General features: G+C 41.4%; 1 protein-coding gene across 2 annotated transcripts in view; it reads left to right on the forward strand.

Moving 5' to 3' along the window:
* Window positions 1–1,717: 1,717 nt before the first annotated feature.
* Window positions 1,718–23,075, forward strand: part of ST7 (suppression of tumorigenicity 7) — a 132,616-nt gene continuing 111,258 nt past the window's right edge. The window contains exon 1 of one of the 2 annotated variants that reach the window (XM_026867765.1): window positions 1,718–1,740. Coding sequence is in view for 1 of the 2 variants with exons in the window: in XM_026867762.1 (XP_026723563.1) it covers window positions 21,808–21,829 (22 nt within the window). In the remaining variant the exon portion in view is untranslated. Of the gene's footprint in view, window positions 1,741–21,441; window positions 21,830–23,075 lie in introns of those variants that run through there. The other variant, XM_026867762.1, reaches the window with a different exon arrangement.

The following is a 23,075-nucleotide window of genomic DNA, read 5'->3' on the forward strand; positions in this document are numbered from 1 at the left end:
CAATTGTAATCTGCTTCTCCTTCATCTCTAATACTTTCACATGTGAGTTTGCCACATGACTTTCCTTTTGTTACTCTCCTGGATAGTTTTATTGTAATTCCAACTTTGAGTTTTGCTAGTTCGTGACTTCAGCATCATCTTTTTGTATTGACTGTTGCAAGTAAATTATGTGTTTAGTGAAAGCCTGTTTTCTCGTACAGTTCTCAATTTGTCCCTTATTTTATTGAATGGCTGCTTTTTTGCAATTCTACGGAGCTAGAGTATCCCTTCTCCTTTAACTCTTGTGTGACCTAAACAATACTGATTTTTTTTTTAATCTTACCGTTTTTAGTGCCACTGCTACATTTCTCTCTACAGTCATCTTTTTTTGGATAGGGCGGTAGTGCTCATGAAGTATAGATGAACTACAATACATAAAAAAGATTATTTATTTCATATTCTTTTCCATTTCTAACACTGTGTTTGTTTGGCTGGTTTGGGATTTTTTGTTTTTTGCTTTTTTCTCTGACTCTGGCTTGCAGTTGTTCATGGAGGGAGGGAATTCTGTTGAGCCGTGTACAGCAGCACTCAGATTTTCTGCTCAATCTGTTGCTCTGTATGGGAAGAGAAGAAAATGCAGTCATTGTGTTTTAAATTTAGTAACTTCTAGTAATTTTGATGATTACTAAGATCACTTTTCCTATTATAAATAAACCACATTGTTTAAAAATATTTTTGACTAGACTGTATTCTGTCCCAAAATTGGAACAGGCTGAGGAGAGTTTGGGAAAGAAATTACAGTCAAGTTTTTGCATTCTTAACCGTAAATGGAAACAGAAGGGTATTGACTGACCAGCAGCTTTAATTTTATAGCTCTTGTAGCTAATGGAAAACGTTATTTACTAAAAATGCTGTCAGATTTAGTCTGTCATGCTTCAGAGGTTCCTCTGGAGCTCTGTAGGTGGTTGATGCCTCAGGCAAACCCTTTTGTCTTATGCTCCTTGGTCAACATGAGGAGTGCTGAAAGCTGGGTGTGAACAGGTTTAGGTGTCCTCTGGGGCTTTCTGTGATCTTGAAATTGGCCTCTTTGGAAAACCTCTACAATAAGATGCCACAGTGTTTTACAGTGTTGAGAAATTATAGATAATTGTCAATGTTAAAAGTTTGACATTGTAAAGTCATACACAAGAATGTTTTACCCGTAACAAGATCTCGACTGTGTGTTGTGATTTTGACTGTTTAATTTGTATGATGTAGACAATTGATTAATTTTTCCATTTTCACTGAAGTCAATATTAAAAACCTTTTATGCACTACCTGCTACTTTTTTTACGGACTTGAAAAGTCTATAATCTTGGAAGAGATTTCCAAACAGTAGGTGTGTTAGAAAAATCCTGATTCTCTGTCTCAAATCAATATGTAGGCCTCTATTTTAGATTAACAGATTTTTACCAGATATTTGTTTCCTTTCTGGTGTTGGTTTGTTAACATTTTTTTCATCTTCAGCATTAACCAGAAACAGAAACTTAAGAAATCACTGTTACTTTTTTCTTTATTTACTAGTAAATGAGAAGCTCAGAAGCTTTTAGGCATGTTTGTAACCATGTGTGAAATATCCCCATATAAAGGTATGAATTCTGTTCTGGTGTATGAAAACCATTGATTGTTGTAACGTGTTCTGGTTCACAGCATTTCTGTCTCAGCACAGATGTGATACCTCATGGACAGTCAGGGCCAGAGGAGATTTTCTGGCACAGTAAGGTATGGGCTCAACTCAATAGATTTTCCATACAGCTGTGGCAGTTGTCTTCTGCCAGTGATGCCCCCAACAATAGAAAGTCTCCCTGTGCAATTAGGTAGAAAGAAGTCATGCTTGTGAGGTGAGATGGGTTTCTGCTCTGTGTACTGCATGGACAGCAATAGAAATGCTTTTGAAAAAAAGAGATTCTGTAGAAATAGAGGTCTTTTACCCTAACGGACAAAAATCAGCAAGAAGGACTGTTGGGATTTGGGGTTTTGGGTAAACTCAGTGCTTTAGGATGGGATAAGGTCCAACTGGTAGGGTGTGTTGGATTTATGTTTTTTCAAGGTAAAACATTGGTGACTGGAAACCTTGTTTTGTTTAGCTAGTTTCTTTGCATAGATTGTCTCATGTAAGTACAAGTAGGGCAGTGACACGTCCACACCCCTTCTCTGGGAGACATTTGCCTTAAACACCTGGGAGCTCCATGAGGCTGTCTCTTGAGCCCTGGGTCTGAGACCCCTGGACTCTGCTGGGAATATGAGGTGAGAGCCTGTTCATTAGCGATGACAAATAGGTTTTCTGAGAGAATCTAATTACAAAAGTAACTGTGGAGGTGTAATTGTTTTTCTTATTTAATACCCTCTTAATACTGCCATGGAAGGTAGGTATCCTTGGAAGCTCCATGGCTATGGAGATGAATGTCCTCTCCTCCTCGGAACACAGCAGATACTCAAACAGGGTCTGGTCTGTGGATGTGTAAGGTCTAGACAAAGGCACAGATATTGTTTTCTGCAAATACTTTCTGTCAGGTGCAGTGTATTCTCTAAGAGAAATCCTGTTCTTCCACTTGGCAAACCTTAGTGTCAGCAAATGCTATAGCTTTCAAACATCAAACATGGTCCATTATTCCGCCAGTGTTGCCTCTGTTAAGCCAATTTTAGAAAACAGTGTATTTATAACTGTCTTTAACCTTTTAATGTAGTTGAGAGAAAACACTTTATACAGGTCAGACCATTGTATGTTTTGATTACCACTTGTTTTTTTGCACAACTTATTTAATTCCAGGGTGACTTTAGCCTGTTACTTTTTTTCTGAGTGATCTGACCTGCTCACAGGGGTGTCAATAGCTGATTTCTCACTGGCCTCCATAGGTAAAAAGTTCATGGCAACATGAATCAAAGTATGTTTTCAGGTTTGGTCATGAATTTGTGGTTGGAACCTAAGTTGTGCATGGTTTTGAACAATTCCATATGCAAAATAGCAGCATAACTTTTATTATTTCACATACAGCCTATTCCTACTTGTTTTACTAGAAGGAACGTGAAAATAAAAGTAAGCAGTCATGACAGTGAGCAAAGCCAAAGTGATAATTCAACTAAAGGAAAGAAGAAATATAGCAATTTAATGGATATTTATTTGCAGTAGTATTTACTGGTTATTCCCCTAGCAGCACATAGTAAGATATGTTTAGTCATTATGGTATTTTATTACCTACAAGATCCTTAAGTGCAGTAGAGAGATTCATCTGCTTTTACATGATATGGCAGGAGCACTTCTGTACCAAAGTGAAATGCAGTAAGCAGGGAAGTGAGGAATAATTCCTGGTTGTGATGAGAACTGCCTGCCCAGACTCATGGGGTAGCTCCATGGTCTTGGCATTATAAAAGCTTAATGTACTAAACCTGACATCTACCCTTCAGACCTGACATCTACCCTTCCTCATCACTGACACAAAACACAACTTTATTTATCAGTTTTGTGGGGAAGAAGAAGGAGGAATGAACTAGTTTGTTAGAAGTGCCAGGCATTTAACCTCACTTTCTGTGTATGTATGATGTACTTTTAAGAAGTAACAGGGAATTATAGTATAGGAGATCTTCCATCTCCACATCTAGGATAGGAAACCTTTAGGAGAACAGGCCAGTTGGGATCAGTGAGAATGTGTTTGAGGAAGGCAATCTAGTTTTAGACCTATTTATCTCCTATTAAATATTAAACTTTACTTATTTGAAGACCTAGAAGGTCTGTCATGCTCTTAACGTTAAGACAACATAATTTAAGCGTTTGTTTCAGTAGCTGACCAACTATGTGTCACTGAAATATGGTGTACCTTTCAGACAGATCTCCAGTTGCTGATTAGTGTTATTGTAGTCAGTCTTTATCCACATTTTTATTACTGCAATTTTTTGTAATTGCTGAGATTTGAAATGAAGGGCTATAGATACTTGCTAATAGAAAACCATTATTTTTTATTCTGTTGCTCTTCTGAGTCATATTTCCTGTGAAGGAGTTGAAATATTATGGAAATGATGACGAAGATCATTTGTTTTAAAATATATTATGCTTCATTCTTAGCCATGGATTTAAAAATAAATTATCTGCTGAAGAAAAAATGTTGGGTATGTTCCAGTTTCACAGCAAAAAAGTGGGGGGTGGGGTCAGATATTCTGTTCTTGGGCTGAGAAGTGTAGAGGGGTTGGGTAAAAGGCATTTCATGGAGAGCCAAAGGAGAAGTCCAGCTGCATGTCTTGCATAAGGGAAAAACTTAAAAGACTTTTTCAATATTTCTGAAAGTCGATGCAACTCTCTTTATATAATCAGAAAAGGAGAGTTCATAGATAAAGGTGACAAAAACTCTATCACCAGATTAATTCTACTTTTATCTTTTTTTTTAGTGTTGCTCTTTTGAATCTTAGTTATTTTGTGTACTGAAGTCATGATACAGAGTGTGGAGTTAGTCTGAGGGTAAAGCCATCATTTGATATGTCCCAAGGAAGAAAGTCTTCTGGGAGTGTGGCAGAAAATGCTTTAGTACTAAGTGCTTTTAGTTTTGTACATCGTCCTTCAGCCTCCAGTTTTAATCACAGTTCATATGATTTAAACAGGCATGAACACATAGACCTCTCTGCCCTCTGGAGCGTTCACCTGAATATCAGTGATAAGAGACTTTGGTGAAAAATGGTATGGGTATGGGTCAGTGGTATATGTGAGCTACTGGACTGGTTAATGTTGCTAAAATGAAGTTCTGAATTTCCTTCCACATTGTCATGAATCTAAATACTATTTTCAAAAGTGACATGTCTTTCCAGGAAAGCCAATGGTACTAGAATAAAGAAGTTCCTAATTAACTTTTGAAAAAGATGGGTTTCCAAGAGTTTTAATGACACAGCTGAACCAATATTTAAATAAATACATGTAGCTAAAGCATGAAATGTTGTTTGAAACAATAAGAACAGCACAATAAACAATCATGAAAGGATTGTTGAGAGAGAAATATGTCTACCACATGCAGAGTGCATGGTAGAGCTGATTTTGATAGCATTGGACATTGCTTCTTTCAGGGCCATAATTTATTTCTGTCTGTGATATGTTGGGGTTTTTTACCTCAGTAAAAATCTACGGGCACTAGACAGGATGAAACTAAGATACATATTAGGGTCCTACTGCAATGAAATGAGCTTTGAGTAGTGTTTCGGACTTTCTGCACACCTGAACAAAACACCATGAAACTTCAAGAAAACACAAGGGAACTAGGTTGCACTGGGCTGGGCTGCTAGTGCCAGTGACTGCATCTTGGGACATGGGCACCCTGCTTCACATCTCTGCCTTGCCTCGCCCCGAGTCAGTTGAATTGGCCAGAGCACGGTCTTGTGGGGGAAGAAGCTTTGTTCAAAGCCTGACTTGCAGTGATCCAAGGTGAAAAAAAAGTGGATGGAATGCACCTGGTGGTCAAATAGAGTCAAGTCTCTGGTCTATCTTGCCCCAGGCCAGTGCTCTGACCAGGGAACTCTGAGGGGTCCTCCTTGTTCCTCCTGGCCTGCCAGCCTGTCTGGGCTTCCCTAACAAAGTGTTGTTGAAATTCATGTGCTTCCATGAAGTACATAGATACAGCTGAAAAACTCTGCCAGCAGAAAAATCCCCCCTTGCTCTTCTAGGGACACAGTGAATAGGAGGCTACTGAGACATATTTATTAGAATTAGTCTTATAAACCTGTCATAGCGTAATTTATGCTTTCCTCTCCGTGCAGGCTACAGCTTTCCTGCTGTAAGGGTTGCGAGAAAGCATAGAGTGGTCCCAGACCAAAAGAAAAAACAGAGTGTCTGTGAAATCTTGTTCTCATACAAATGCTGAGAAAGATTACATGAAAAATGTGTAGGAAGAAAAATAACAGTGGCCATTACATATAAGAAGAAAAATCTTAATTCTTAAGAGGACATAAGCTTTGCCATGCATTATGGGAACTTAAAGAACGCTGAAAAAATATTTGCAAATATTAGGTTGTTTGTTTTTTGGGTTTTTTTAAACAGTAAAGCTTGCAGTGTCATCTACATGGCCATCACCATGTTCCCTTCCCACTCACAGATCTGTGAGATTGTACAGGTAAAGAAAGTACTTCAAATTCTTCTTCAGTGTTCCTGTTTGTTTTTTCTTCTTCTTCTTTTTCTTTCTTCTTTTTTCTTCTTTTTCATTAGGCCATATACATCCATAAGGTTCAGACACTTCTTTTATCTTTATTTAATGCTTGGGGTTTCAGTCATTTTTCAGCTTTCCCTTGAATTTACAGGTAAGGTCAAGCTTGGTTACTTAATCATTAGCATATTAAGACTTATTCAGATCTGGTCTCCATTCTTCAGTTGGGCTCATGTGCTTGGCTGTGTGGTCAACACCTATAAAATTTGCCCTGCTCTAGTGCAGCCTAGAGAGCATTGCTCCTCATCATTTCAGCTGCTTCTCAGAGTTTGCTCATGGCTGAGATTGGATGTTTTTTCTTCTGTCTGCTGGAATCCCAGGGACATTACAATGCAATATTGTTCCTGGCACAGAGCAATGAATGTGATCCTCACTGTGGGAAAATTCCTCTGACAGCCGTGCTGGTTCTGAGGAGGTTTGTTGTTGATGCTTGGTCACAGGATGTGGCTCAGGCAGTGGTGACTGCATGGAGAGGGACAGATGATGCTCCCTGCAATATTACTCCATTAACCTTCTCCCATCTCCTACCATTCTTCTTTTGTGCTCACATCTCAGTCTGTTCTGACTGTCTCTTCTCTGCAATGTGTCTTGGTTGCCAGTTCTCTGCCTTTTCAGCAGAGCCTGGTCCTTGAGGTGCGGCTCTCAAAGTTATGTAAAGATTTTAGAAAAAATGGTGTTGCAAATTCATGTACATCCCTGTAGCAGTGAAAGCCTTGGCTGACCTGGGAAATGACCCCAGTCTGTCCTGTGGATTGCTGTGTGACAGTGATATTTAGCTTGGGTTCTTCACTAAGCTGGAAAGGGATCTGTATTGCACTGCTGTGATGACACTAGACAGTCTCTTGCATAGTGCTTTCATCAGCCTGTTATTTATAAGACAAGACTTTTGCTGTCTGCTGAGTCCTTTGAAGGTGGGTTTTGGTAAGAACAATTTATGGGTAGTTTTTTAGTTCCCTGCCAATGAAAAATCAGGGATTTAGAAAAAATGGGATAGCCAAGTCCACTCTGGGACAGTGGAGGTGGACTCTGAAGCATGTGAGGAAGCCCGTGACAAGAGCAGTTCTTTAGGGGTACAGTGAGTGATGGTGGTTGATGAGAAATCTCTGGAGCCTGGCAGGGTGGGTGCTTGCTCATCTGCCGCTTCTCGAGTGGTCACTAGTTCCTTTCAGACAGAAGGTGGCTGTGTCTGGACTAGAAATGAGGGAGTAATAGAGCACAAGGAGGAAAACTTCTGTAAGGTTTCAGTCATGTCTGTGCAAAGGGCAAGTGTGTACCATGTGGGAGAGCTGATACTTATTACTGCAAAAACATATCTGAGTGCTGTATAGAGAGCACAGATTGGAAATTTGACAATTCTACTCCTTCTATCGGGGTCTGCAGATTTTAAATACAAAATATACTGGAGCTCTTGGGAAGCTATTACCCAAGGTGGGGGTCTGGAGTTAGGGGAGGCACCAGGAGACTCACTGCACTCTGCTGTCAGCATTTTCTGATCAGTTGTGCAGGTTGTCGAAAGAGGTCTTGAGAGTTGTGTTGTGGAAGTGGAAAGAGAAATAGTTTCTCTTTGAGTGTAGGAGCAATTAGGTGAGACTTCGAAAGGGCAAAAGCCTTCCTAAGGTTCTGCTGACAGCTTGAAGAAAGCAAACTCTATGCAATAGATAGATAGATAGATAGATAGATAGATAGATAGATAGATAGATAGATAGATAAAAAGGCAAAAGAGTTAGAATGTGCAAAAGATGCCTGGTGAGCTCTCCCTCTGCAGTGAGAATTCAGAGAGTGCACTGCATCCACCTTTGTGAGACTGTGCTTCATTTCCCTGAACTACCTTGTGCCTTGAGAACAACTGTAATTTGAGATGCAATACTCCATTCCCATTTAAGTAGCAGAAAGTACTTCAACCATCACTGAAATGAAGAAGGATATTTTATGTTTCCCATAAATTCATGCTTGTTATACATGCAGTCTGTTGGTATCTAAAGGGTATTTTATCCAAAGGCTAAGTTCTGCCTGTTTGGAGATCAGTATGTTAGATCTGTTGGTCTGGTATGTAGGGATAAGGTGACCAAAGGCAGTATTTTTAGTTAGGTCGATCATGACCACAGTATTTGCTGCAGTAATAGCATCCCAGGTAATGGGAAACCTCTGATCCCCCAGATCTGTACAGATGGCAGAGATGGCTGTGAATCAGTGGTGACTGTGCTCCATTGAACAACTTCTCATGGGCGGGCAGCCACTCTCACAGCGTGCTCTTCCCCATGCTCTGCTCAGCCAGGTTTGTTCCTAGACCTGGTTCCCCACATGCTGCTCAGGAGAGTGAGTACCAAAAGGTGGGTTTCAGGAGCACAGGCTTACATGGGTTCAGTGACCACACAGCTGTTGAAAGGGGAGTAGTGATGCTGAGGCACAACTGCATGCAACTGAAGGGGATCATAAAACCTCTCCAGTAGAGCCTCTAAAGGCATGGTTTTGTGAACTTTTGGTGCTGGGAAATACAGAAATTCATAGCTGGCTGCTGCAGAAGCAACAAAATTACGCCATAGTATTGCCAGAAGAAATAGGGATTTATCTGATTGTGAAATAAAATTAAACAACTGAGTATTCAATATTCACCCTGAGCTAAAATCATGCATCTTAAGAGGATGAAAAGTTTTGTTTGTGGCCAACTGTATATTAATTCATATGTCGACTGGAAGAAAAAAAAACAGGCTTGATGAAGAAGATGGTATTTTTCTCTGAGGTCAGTTGATGCCTCAAATCAAGGAAATTCAGAAACTCTCAGTTGTTTCACAATAAAGGCAAACAGGTTGTCTGATTATTTTAAAGAAGGAATAAAAAACATTGTAACTTCTAAAAAACCACAAACCATTATTTGTTTCTGAACTACTATCTAACCCATTTACTGTGCAGTACCCCAAAGTACATTATGGAAAGGTCCTTTATTTGGGACATCAAACGTTCTAATGATATTCCTTTATCTGCAGAAGCTCCAGAACTGCCTGACACAATCTGTTTCATTGGGCTTGATGACATAGAAATGTTTAGTCATGTCATCACAGCATGGGTATTTTTCCTTTGACTGCAGTTGAAAGAGTTACTTCTATACTGTGAGGTCTGTAAACAAGTCCTGTTACTATTGCAATTTTCTACTCTTTTTAAAGATGCTGAAAGGGGGAAAGCAATGACACACTCCCTGTGACTTACTACTAGTATTTATTAATTTATTAAAATCTTTTTATTATACACTCTTAAACCTAGTTCAGTCTAATTATTAGCATTATTGGGGTCTTAATTTGGCAAAAGTTGTTGATTGCCTGTAAAGTTTTCACTATAAAATGTTCTTCACAGAGATCTATTCAGCAGTTCTTCATTAGGAGAAGGCACAATGTTGTGCTTTCACATTCAGGCATCCTGCTCTTTAAAACTTGCTGAGTTTATTATATGTCCTTTTACCTCAAATGTGGTGATGGACGGAATAGTTTTCTTGCATGAATAGCCTTGGACAAATTACATAAGCCTGGAATATATTCATGTGTTAAAGCTGAGTTTCAATTTGAGGTTAATTCCAAAGGCACGTGCAAAAATCTTGATATTCTGATTTTAGAAAAAGGAAGACAAAATGAATCAAGATATATAGACATCTGCTTTAAGTGCATTATTTAGATAAATTGTGCACATTGTTGTTTCCTTATATTCATCCAAGGGACCTCTGGCTGAGATGGAAGGGTATTTTGATTGGGTGACTGCAAGGAGTGGTGGAATCTGGGCCAGGACGGGCTGCAGCCTTTGAGGTGGACTGGATACATGGATTGGATTCCCACTGGGGCCGAGTGGCAGCACAAGAGGCAATGGGCACATGCTGAAACATGGGAAGTTTTGTCCAAACATTAGAAACACTTCTTTACTCTAAGGGTGGTCAGACACTGGAGCAGGTTGTCCAGAGAGTTTGTGTAATCTTCATCCTTGGAGACATTCAAAACCCAGGTGGATGTGGCCATGAGCAACTTGCTGCAACTGACCCTGCTTGATCAGGGGGCTTGGACTCCCTTGCAACCTGTGCCTCTGTGTAGTGATTTAGGAGAGGCTTAAAGCAGAAGATATGGAGCAAGGCAGAAGAGAGGGAAGATTTTTGTATGCACTTGAGAAAAGTTGACTTGACTGTGCATTGGGAAGGGCTGGGTGCTCCCCAAGGGGAGGGATGGATACTGATGCAGCCGAGGGTTAGGAAGTGCAGGGTAGGTGTGGGACAGGTCTGGGAGGAGGAGGGCTGGGACCTGAGCTTGGCTGTGGCCGGGTAGGTGGAACGAGTAGCCACCTTGCTATATGCATTTCATCTAACTTGGATTTTGGCTTGAGTAAAGACCCATGGACATGACTGTCTTGATGTGTTTGAACTATCCTCAGAGAGATTTATCACTTCACCATGACTTTTTGCAAGGGGGCTGTCCACACTATCCATCACCTGGTCCTGTAGGTTCTTAATTGATTTGGTTTTGCTTCATGTTCACTGCTGGAGATGTAGTAGTCCTTGTCTGTTACAAACTAGTGAAGTACTCTGTTTTAAATAGGCAATATTAGTAACAGCAGAAAATAAGAAAAATGAAAAAGACAGATTTTAAAGAAAAGAAATGCAGCTCACTAACCAGAAAATTACCCCTTCACAAAGCTCCTGCCCTGGAGACATCTCCTGGCTCTGTAGTTAGTTCATGTAAATCTACTTTGTGGCAGAACTAAACTATGACTGTGCCTATTGCAAGTAAAATATTCCAGTTCCCTTTTGGCTTCCACAGTGAGCGTGCAGTGTGTGTCTGCCCCACTGCCTGTGACAGGACAAGCCCTTACTGAAGGACACATAGGACACATTTCAACAAGTGTGGTTTTTAAATCTGTTATTTCAGAGCAAAAGAAAAGTTACCGGCATTTCTTTCAGTGACTGTTATCTAACTAACTACATTTAAATTGATGTTAATTCAAGCTAGTAAATGACAGTGAAAAGTCAGTGAAGGGTTAGTTTGCTGACGAAATATAAATTCACATTTGTGTTGCTTTCATTTGCATCTGTAATGCAGGGCTGGAGTTGAACTGAGTGAACTTTATTTTTTCATAGAATATATTCTGTAAAAATAATTGCTCCGGTAAGAAGCAATTATTGCATACAGTGAAAGCAGTGTTCCAGCAGAATCTTAACTTCCTCTGCACAGACAGAAAGATATTTGAAATAAGGGACACGTTGAGCACATGTTTAATATAGTGGTACTTTCCACTGAGGTCTTTTCCCTGGGACCTGACACTGCATGCCAGGGAAGACTGTATGTTCATAGTTTGACACTTGATAACACATACCTTTTTCTTATTAAAATGCACTTAACCCTTTGCTTTTCCCTACCTGCAATGTGTTATACTAATTTCAGTCAAACACACAATTAGCAACAAGGAAAGTAATGAAGCCTGAAAGTCTGTTTTTACCTAAAGAGATGCGAAGTTCGAGATGGGGGAAGGTGACATACCGGACCACATTCATCCAGTGCACTGTTTCCAGTGATGTTTGGTGTGAGGTGAAGAAAGGCACAACAGTCTGCATCATTTATTTCAGAATACATTTTCCTGATAATTTTCATTAAAAAGAGATGAAACTGTTTGCACAAGATACACTTCTCATGCTGTTTGCCTAAAGGACCCGAAAGCTTCTGCCCTCGGGGTGCCTGCAGGGCCCTGCGGTGAAGCAGTGGTGTGGGGCCAGCCTTAATCAACCCTACGCAGGAGTTGCTCCATGTGCTCGAGGTTGTGTTTTGGCCAACCACCAAACCATCTTCTGTGAAGGATAAGTGGTGTCAAACGCTACTTGCCTGTAGTGTAAACAGGGCTGGAGGCTAAAGTGGGTAAATAACACTGACTGACAACAATTAACGCTAAGCAGAGCCTGTAGCCATGTGAGGGCTGATGGATTTCATGAAGCATCAGCGAGGGATGGTCGGAGGCATTCTGCCTACCCTGCAGGCTGAGCAGAGCTGTATGTGCTCTACTACAAGCTGAAGCCCTTCGGTCTGGTTTGACAACTGATTAGATGGTGTGAAGTAAACAAATCAGGTATGTCAGGAGGGCCACAAACTGTTCGACTTGCAGAAAGGAATGCGTCTCCATGCTTAAATTTGTTTGGAGGAGGAATGTCTCCGATGGCAGGGGAGACTTGCGATGCGTGCTGCTTTTATCCACTTTGCATATCTGCAAATGGTGTGCTCAGCATGGCCTTCCTGCCTGGGCTGATGAAGTTGACAAACTCTGTGTGCCATCTAGTACTACATACAAGCCCTTGAATCTTTCACGATACTGACACCAGGGAAGTGTCACAGTGCTTCTAAGTATCACTGGTGTAATGGAGAGGTATGCAGCTGCAGTGGGGAAAAGGGTGGTTTTCTCAGCTGAACACCTACTCTTTAGCTGACTTGATCATGCTGAAGTCTGGGACCTGTTCAGGGGAAATTTTCACCCATATCATCAGAGATCACAGTTCAAGTTAGGTTTGGAGTGCAGGGATCTACTTTTCCTTCCTTGAAGTATGGGGCCCCTGACCTCAGCACAGCTTTCTCATTTTCCTATGCTTCCTCTAAAACTCTCAGACACACAGGAGGCACTTCTTCTATGCCCGTGTAGATCTCTGAGCTGCTCAAGCCTGTCTCTGTATGTACTCTCTCTGTAGTCAGTGGAGAGAAATAGGGACCGCTGGAGTTGGCAACTGCTGAAACAACAACAGAACTATTCAGAAAATCAATGCTCTCTAATCATGCTGACCAGGACTTTTCCTGAGATGAATGTTGTAGAGATTGGGAGCTGCAAACTCCATGTCTCCATCCTCTCCTCATGCTGCTGGAATACAGGTCTGAGGGTACCACCACCCATCTCTCCAGGGGAGAGGCCAAGAAGGGGGATACCAGCACCCTGGCTGTGTGGTCTGCTCAGAGAGAGGCCCACAGCTAGTATCAAGTTTCTGAGAAACTTGAATAGTGCTAATGTCTCATCATTTAACTGCCACTAAGTTGCCAATGTCACTTACTGGCATGCCTGTCTGGAGTCATGGTTCTACCATGGAGTTAATACATTGACCATCACCAGACGGAAGGCATAAGCTGTAGTTACTGAGGCTTCTTTTTGTTTCAGCAGCATGGTGGTTTGCTGTGAGAGGAACCCTGTGAACCAGTAAGTACTGTGAGCTCCTAGTAGAAGTCTTCTGTATGTCCTAAGATGAGTTTCCACATGGAGCTGGACTTGGGAGTCTCTGCAGTTTTCCTTTGTGACTGGTGCCTGGTGGGAAGGATCTTGGTGTAGTTGACTTTGCCATGAGGAGGGCAGATGCCATCACCCTTTACAATGTTGTTTTCCTCTAAATGTATACATAAGCCTTCCATTACCATGACTAAATGCCTAATATTTTATGTCGTGCTTTGTTTAGGAGAGCATTTCCAAGGTGTCTGTCAAGTGTAAGAGCCTACTTCTCCTCCAAGCCAGTAGTACTATGCTTAAGTACTTTGGTGGGGGCTTCCTCTTAACATTTGTTCCTCAGGCTAGCCCTTATCCACATAAGTCTTATTTTTAATTTGGAGAATGCTGCGTTTCCAGGAGGGGTATTATTCTTCTGGTGTTGAGTGTTCAGCAAATGAGACTGCTGTATCCAAGCTTACTGCCTGGAACCTGCAGGCTGAGCCTCATGGATGGATATCTGTGCCTGCAGCAACATGCCCCAAAGGAGTTTCCAACACCAATCGAGCTGCAGGTTCAGGAGGGCCTCTTGCTTGGATTGTTTTATCGAATCTTAGAAACTCTTCTTTCTAAAGAAAAGCTATGATAATCAAATTATCCAAACATTTGCCAATTTTTGTAGTTAATCTTTTTTATTCTGAGAGAGGAATTTTACATCTCCAGTCTGCAGAGCTGGCACTGCATGGAAGCTGAGGGGAACCCCTGGCAAGAGGGGCTGGGACATCACCAAAATGCTGCATCCTGAGAAGACCGAAATCCTTAAGTGACTACAGCTTTGTCCAGTGGAACTAGTGAAACAGTTTCCAGTGGACTTGGTTTCCACACTGAGTCCACAATTGTTATATTTATGCCGGCAATGTCAGCACATCCACTGTTATGCACACAAGTGTGCACAGAGGAAAATAAAAACGAAACTCTCAGCTGAAGTTTTTCCCATGGTTGTAGTATGGATTCTTTTGTGTCTGCCAGGGAGTGTGCTCAACACAGCACTTGCTCATACATTCCTCTTACCTGTCTAATTCCTTGCTGTCACATGGCACATGGGATAACTTTGTTTCTCTTATCCCTTTCCTACCTTGGGTTAAAATGGCTCATGGGTTCCAGAGTTACTGAGCCTGGACAGACAGAGTGTGTTCATGCGAGCATTTAAGTTTCTCGGACACCTTTGTACCTTGTTTTGAGGGTATTCCCTCATAGACTTAGAAGTCCTTAATTTTTCCCATATGTATGATGAAATCATTGCTATTTATAATGTCAGATTTAATGTTCTTACTGTGTTTACTCAGACTGAGAAGTAATTTAAATTTGATCTTCCCCTCTCAACAATCAAACTTACTCGTAATTGTGAAGTTTTGGCATTAGATCAAACATTATTAATGCAGACCATAATGCAATGTTGGCAATGTTTACTACTCTTCTAAGTCTCCCCGACTTACTTTTATGCATATAAATTGGATATTTGTGTTTATTTCTGGGGCACACATGTTCCCTCTGATGCCAGTTTGCATGAAGTTTATTATGAGTCGGGCTTAGTCCTAATTTGTGGTCCCTCAGAGTTGCATAAAAAATGATGACAGTTTGTTTATAATCTGTTTTTAATTTGTTATCCACCTCTGTTCATTCTGACATTTGAGGCTTTCATGTGTGCTTTATGTGCAGTCCTGTGGTAGATCCTTGAAAATAATCCTGATATTAGGATGCAAAAAAAAACCCAAACCAAAATATTTCAGGTGTTTCCCTCAGTGTAGAAAATACACACTTTTTTTTCTAATTATTTATTCTTTTAAAAGACTTCTAAGTAACTGATTATTTACATGTGTTTAATTTAGCCACAGTGCTGATTTGGTTGCTTCTTTTGTTTTTAAGTTCTCCTTGGTTCAGATTGAAAGGTAGTGTGTTCTGCTGGGACATTTTTCAGATACAGTAGTGACCCCATTTTATCACACAGTTGCATGCATTTTGGACAAAAACTTCTCTCAGTTTAACAAAGCCATTACATATGCCCTGTTGAGCCATGGGGCTTGATGTTATTGAAAAAATAATGCATTTAATTTATATTGGATATGTTATTTTGACACAGTGAGTAGATTGTCGTACGGTGTTGGTAGCTTAGATATTTGTGGATAAACAGTTTTATGTTTAAAACGAAACCAACCAAACTGAAAACCGAACCAATGAAACTAAAATAAAAAAGAGCTGAATCATCCTAATCTTTTGACAGTACTACACAGGGGAGCTCTACTCTGCCACTTACAAAATAATATTGCCTTATTTTCCAGTCTCATACTGAATATTGGAAGGGAAGTGGTTGTTGAAAATGGAAGATTTATTCTGCATCCTCTGCTGTAGGGAATGGGAATACCTTTCTGTTCTGTTGCTCCCTGCTACTAGACCCTGGGTATTCAAGTGGAGTCCAGAGGCTACTACCAGGGGAGAAATAGATACTGCATTCCTTAGTATCTCAGGGCTCTATCCCTACAGAAGTTCCTGGTTCCTATGAAAAGTCAGGAGCCCAAGATTTGGGGTTTCTTCAAGGTCATGAGGCTAACAAGGAGCAAACACCTAGCCTTCTGAAGAGAGCTAGACACCTGCCTAGGATCCACAATTTCAGATGTATTCTAGAATTTAGTGCTTAAGATGAGCTAATCTTTTCTTACTTTCTTGTACACAATATTCTTTAAATACAGCTTTCTATGTGTAATACACTATCATTTCATGTCCATTAGATGTGCCCCAGATGAGTGGCCTGGGAGAGGCAGAATGTACACAACTTTGTTAATTTCTGAGCATCTCCTTGGAGCTGCCTCTTGCTGCCTGAAGTGAACGTCTTGCAGTAATCATCTACAGACCAGTGCTGAATCTACAGTCTTTGTTAAAATTGAAGTTGAAAGGCATTACAATAATGTAATAATTGGCTCTTACGATTCATTATATCTCTTTTAAAAAGCAGTCTGTCTTTTGAACTTCATCTCTCAGATAAGGACCAACACAGACACAAAAAGGTTTTTTAGTGGCAACGTTAAGTACTCGGTCTTCAGTTTGTTATTTGTGTGTGTGCATATATATGTTTACTCAAAAACTTAGTTGTTCTAGGCATTAATTGTCTGAAAATGCTGCAGAAAAAATGCATAAATGCAATATGAACTACACAGCTAAAAAAATGGCACAAGAGCAAATAATAAGAAAAAGAAAAAAAAATTCTTTGAGTCCATAAATAAGTCTGGTATAAAATCCTTTTCCTATGTTGAACAGGACAAAGACTTTGACTTTTTTTCTGCCAGCAGTTTCCTTCCTTTATGTGCCAATGCAATAAGGGAACAGCAAGTTACAAAGGAGGAATGCGGGTTGAAAACCTCAAACAAAAGGTGCTAAGAGCTGTCTATGAGGAGAACAGTGAGGACTTGCAGACAGCTCAGATGTTCAGGGCTATTTTCCACCATCTGGCTAGCCAGTCCCCTTGCCTTCATGTCTGGGCTTACTGGTCGTGGCTCTGCTGCCTGCCTTGCTCCCTGGGCTGCTCTTCTCTTCGCTGCCCAGCCCAGCTCCCAGTGGGAACATGCTGGTGTTTCCACAAATTAAACACTTCAGACATTTCCTTTCAGTGGGACGTGTCTTTATTGGCTCTCCTTGGCTCTGAATGCTGTGTAGTCTAAACTGGTGGACCCCATGGGACCCCTGCCCACTTTCTTGCCGGGAAGCACTCATCAGGACTGTCTTCCCTCGCAGCTGGCCATGCTCCCTCTTCCCATGGCCACAGCTCCAAAAGTGCCGTTTCTGAGACACTGGCTTCATTTATTGAGGGAGGTATTGGAAATATACCCTGCAGATGGGTAATTGTTCACACTTCTGTGCCAGGGACTTGGTGTCATAGCATCAGTGCAGGCCATTTGGTTTGGTTGTTTGAGGTGTTTGTTTGTACATACCTTAAATACATGATCCTGTGAAATGAGATGCTGAAGTTTTACCACCATGGTAGATCCTCCTAGTATAATCACAATGTCAATTTTTTTCACCAGAGATGTTTGTTAAAGTTAATTAAGGGTCAGCAAAGTTAAGCAAAACAAGGCCAGAGAAAGTGTAAGGCCAAGGAGCTGTGCCTCGGTGGTACGTGCTGCTATTTGGCTTAATTTTTCTCTAGAGCCTGAAAAAACACCATGAAGTATTTTGCTGATGTCACATTGATTAATAATTGGTGTGGCAGCTGTTGCCAGAGCTGACAAAACCTACAGAAGCTGGAGATGGTCACAGCATGGGTGACTTGGGGGTCTCGCTGGGTTTTTAGAAGGGAGCTAACTAATGTTCCTAGAGACAAAGTAAATTACTTTTGGGGGTTGCTGAATGGTGTGGACTAACTGCACAGCCACTCAGAGATTTACAACAGCACCTTAAATGCAGCAAATTTTTTAATATCTTAAAATACTTTCATTTTTAAAAATTTACAGAACAGGGGACTTGGAAAGTAAAGTCAAGTTTAATTTATGTAATGAAAATCCTTACACATCTTTGAGGACAATTGAGATTATCCTTTACTTTCGCTCTAGAGACTGGAATATGTGGGACCTGTTTCCTTGCCCAGGGAGAGACAGGTGAGACCTCCCCTGTTGAGGTGAGCTGCTCAGGGCAGAACAGGAGAACCTCACAGGTAGGATGGATTCGTTTCCCGTTCCCAGAGTTTCTCCTGTGGAAAAGGAGATTAAGCTCAAAATGAAATGTTTCTCTAGTGACAAGAGAGAATAAAGATTTCTGGTTTAGAGGATCAGCATACGGCACATGTACAAATCTACCTCTGTTGTTAGCTCAAATTTCCTGCTTACACTGTTTTTCTTGGGAAGTTACTGTAGAGCAGAATTTTACATCTGTATAAAAATGCAACATTTCATTATCCAGCTTCTTTATTAAAATTCAATCTATGCTTTAGGGTTTAGATGCACATGTCCTTACAAACCAAAGTAAAATATATACCACATAAATATACCTTAAAATATATACCTTTTTCTGCAGTGATAAACTGAGGAATAAATAGTATCTGCTCCAAGAGCAGAAATAGTTGAGGAGCACATCTTTTTCTCTGGAAAATGTGAATGTAGAGGAGAGAGCTTTGAATAGCATATATATTTGCTGCTTTCAATATTTCATGCTGGCTTGTTGAGAAATGTATGGAAGTTAACATTGTAAATGAATCTAACACCTGAACATTGTCTTATGCAGACTTTAAGCAAATCACAGCAATGCTAACACTTGCAGGAGGTTTCATCTGACATTCTCTACACTATTTTACATTATCTTCACTGCTATATAAGAGAGAGAAACTTTCTCATAGGAAGAGATTAAACTTCTTGACCCTTCTCTGCAGAATAAACCAACAGCAAAATTCAGGGTAGGAAACAGAAATTCGTAATCCTGCTAGCCAGCTAGTAAACTAAAAAGGTTATAGTCTTACAAGAACAGTAGATCAGAAACAGATTTTAACACTTTCTTCAAGTCATTTCACAAAGTGTTTTAGGTAGATGTGAAAGAATTTCGGAGGAAGTCTGTCAGTGGCCTGTCAAGAGTCACCTTCCCCACAAGGCTAAGCACTGACCTGGCAAGGCTAATGCTAATGAAATAGATTATTATGAACTCGTTCCATAGATACTGCATGGGTTGTTTAGGCTTTCCAACTGCCTGTGTGCGTCACTGCAGTGAGAACTTGGCAGAGGGCCTGGGCTCCATGACACCTTCAAGGATGTCGTTGGAAAGCCCTGAGGTTTTGCATCTTCCTGGAAACAATGCTGTGGCAATTTCAGATCTGCTCATCTGAGCAAAACCTATTCTTCAGCCATTGCATTTGTGCATTAGGGGTTTTGTTCCAGAGATTTGTGTTTAAAGATGATGGGACACTTACTCGTACATAATAAACATGTTTCTTTTGGGAACTTGCCTCGGTTGCTAGAAAGCCAAGCCAGAACACTTGCTTTGCTCCATGCACTGCAGCTTCTTATCAAATTGTTTTGACTGAAGGAGGTGTTACTGGCTCCAATTAGTCAAAATAACTAGCTCAGTTCTGGGAACAGCAAAACTACAGTCCTTGTCAGAGTATTTGTGCCACTGTCATTATAACATTATGGTCAAAACCAGTTTGGACATGCCTTCCTGGTGCTGAGCATCCATGCACATGACTGAAGATATTCATTACAATTGAACAGCCAGGCTATTAATTCAGGTGCTTAAGTACAAATCTGAGGACATCTGGTTGGTCACTGGCCAAGGGTTGATTTGAGTCACCATGCACCAGTGTTTTGTCTGCTGATGGAGAGATTAAAAGTTGCCTGTTTGAGAGTGTGTTGTGAGATGTCTCACCCCAGCATATGGCCTTTCCCTTGGCTTTGTTTCAGAGAAAATACAAATAAATGCTCCCAAAAGCCTGGTGGTCCTAGGTATTCACATGGTGTGTGCAGAACACAAAGAGACTATTCAACATGTCGGGTGGAAAGCAGGGAAACCATTGAAGAGTGTTTTGCGCCAACAGAGGTTACCAGGTGAGGAGCTCAGTGTGCCTTGCAGGGTGCCCCTCACCAGGATGGGAAGGACAAGGAGATCAGGCTCTACACAGCCTCTTGATCTCCCTCCTTCATCACAGCACCTGTAGGCCTAGGTTGTTGAGGGTCCATATGGACGTTGGCAAGCACACACATTGTATGAGCTTGGGACCATGTTCCCCATCCCCAGGAGCAGAGGGATAGGTGTGGCAATGGACCACTGGGGCTCTGACCCATACATTGCTTTCCAGTCTGCTCTTAGGGCAGTGGTGGCCCCAGCCAACACCTGCTTGGTTCCCTAATGATTTAAGCATATTGAGATGCTCAGGTGTTACTAATTTTTTCAGCCTGCTGTTCGTATTCTGCAAACAGCACAAACCCCCTTAGCACGTGGAGTAGCAGGAGCATTTGGGAAACCCACAAAGCATTGATTAACCCACAAAAGATCAGGAATGGGGAGGGTGAGTTGTTTTTCTTTAAGTGCTTCACTTAAAGAATGGACTTAAATGTATCTCCTTTCTCTTGATCCACTAGCAGAGTTTTTCAGTCTTTACCATCTTGGGAACTACATATATTTGTTCAGTGAGATTTACCAGAAATGTTTTCGGTTTTGTCCCCTCCAGACAGCTATTCCTATGGATGGCCCCCAATGTCTCGTAGCTTCCTACTATCAGCTTACTGCTTGACTGCTTTTGCCAGCACAAGGCAGGCAAATTCCTTTTATCTGCAGGAGGATTGGAAGGAGCCAGTTTAAGGCTTTGTTTCTATGTTTGGACATTTTTAAATTACTGAGTGTCAAAAAAAAAAATGTTCAATACACTCAAAAATGCACCTGCAGAGGCTAAGAAACACTAGATCTAGATGGTTTAGAAGAAAAAAGAATAAATAAGGAAGATATTTCTTTGGTTGCTAGGATGCCTATTTATCACTGAGATCAGTGTGGTTTGGGGTCTTTCTTTTAGTTTAGATGTGTAACTTTTTTATTATGGTTAGAACATTGCCACAGTGTATTCTGACAATAGATACAAGTAAATGACACAGTTGGTTAACACTTCGATGTGAAAATTAGGTCTAAAGTGTAGATTGGCCAAGGATTTTAATTTTTCTTCGAAGGAAAAATAAGAGAGTTAGTGATAGAAATTCATGGTTATTCTTTTTTTAAAATGCCGTAAGTGGCGTTTACTAGGACATTTGTCTCCAAAATGTATTCTGCTTGCACAGAAGCACTTTGCATCTCATGCAGCTGAGAAAAGGAGCGTGAATTCAAGGCAGATTATTTTCCTGCCAGCATTACAGCTCCAGGTGGGGGCTTTATCATCACGGAGGGAAATACATGTCTGGTTCTTTGTCTTCTGCTTTTTGTGACAAAGGAATTCCCATTTGAATTGCTCTGCTCCGTTCAAGCCCCCTCCGAGCCTCCGGGTTAGCAGCAGTCAGTCTTTGCAGTGTCCTGACGTCATCCAGTGTATGCATAAGCTCTGCTATTGTCTTACGGAGAGCAGGGGCTGGGGATTGCAGTATCTGGTGGCTGCTATCTATTTGTGCCTGCCGGTATCACGAAAAGGACGCTGGCCTGCCCTTATCTCTTGGATTTAAACCAGAAGCTCCTGCTTTTTGCTTCCTGAAGAAGGACCTTTGCTGCGGTTGCAGGGAAAAGCCGTCTGCGGTGTGGAGCAGAGGAGGAGAGAGCAGAATCTGGCAGCTTGGAGAGCCTGGACTGCATTGTCTGGCTTCATGACCCCTGCTGTGTAGCTGTCTCATCCCTACTCTCATACACTCCCTCTGTCTTCCACTCTTTTTTCTTCTTTCCTTTTTTAAAATAGCAGCATCTGGGGCCAGCCATGTTTGGCACTGAATCTTCATGTAAGTAAATTCATTCTACTTACATCCCTTTTCTGTTGAGAATAGGGTTTGTTTTGTCCTCGCTGTACCCACCACGCTTGCATTCCGTTTGCTGTAGGTCGTTTGCTAAAAGCTGCGGTCCTCGCCTGTTTACGAAGGGATGAAAGATGCCGGAGGGGAAGCAGCTACCTCCTCCTTAACTGTGGGTGCATCCTCGCTGCCGGCAGCAAGGCAGTGTAGGGCTGTCAGCAATGCTGAATTCAGGCTACTGAAAAATGGGGAGAAAAAGGCAGTTTTGCTTGAATGTATTAATTGATAAGATCACATCTGTCAATGATCGGGAGTTGCAGACGCTCTAGTGAATGCGCTACTCAGATGATATGTTTGGGGACTGGGAATGCTGCAGCATTAGATGGGCGAGAGCTGGGGGAGAGTGATTTAATCAGCAGGAAAAGACTATCTATCTCATTTGCTTCATTTTTGTTTCTGGGAAAAAGGAGGCTTGCGTGGGATCCCTCCTGTAACTGGAGAATCCAAAATTAAATTAGGTGGAATGCTAAGTATGAGGTGAAAAATGCAAAATAATAGGATCATTTATTTGTTTCTTGCCAATCTTTGTGCTGGAAAATCTTAACTGAGGCAGTCTCCTGTATAACAGCAGTGCAGACGCGTGTCATTGAAAGCCAGCCAGTTTTGCTTCAACGGGAACAATAATTACCTATCTGGCTGCGGAGAAGGGCTGGGGGCTTATGTGTAAATAATGTTGCTGGTGACAGTGCAGCTGTGTGGAAACCAATCTCATCCAGTGATGACTGGGTGACTGAAAAATAGAAAACAGTTGTTTACACTGTATTTTGTGCACAGGTAGTACTGTGTGTTGAAAATGTGTCTCCTGTGACTATGAAGTGGTGGCTTTTTAGAGCGTTATAACATGCAGCGTGTGTAATGTCTCCGTGCCGTTAGGCTGGGACCCGTTCTGCAGCTCGGCTCTTCCCGAGAAGCGGTAAGAGCTGCAGGACACTTCATAATCACGTCCTCCTGGTTGTCAAACCCCCATGCTCCCAAAGGGTTAATAGGTCCTGTTGCCTGGCTCTAGCAGCCCCCCCCCGTCCCTCCTCTGCCACAACACCTGATCAAGGTCAGGCAGCATAAAAACAAAATTTGCCTTTAGATTTCTTTTGTTTGGGGACCCATTTTTCATTCATGGTTGTAAACATGTTTGCAGCTCTGGGTCAGTGGAGGGTGAGCAGAGATGCCAAACGCTGTA

The sequence above is a fragment of the Athene cunicularia genome (genome assembly GCF_003259725.1).
Source record: "Athene cunicularia isolate RWA chromosome 1 unlocalized genomic scaffold, athCun1 chr1_part2, whole genome shotgun sequence".
In the NCBI taxonomy this organism is placed as follows: domain Eukaryota; kingdom Metazoa; phylum Chordata; class Aves; order Strigiformes; family Strigidae; genus Athene; species Athene cunicularia.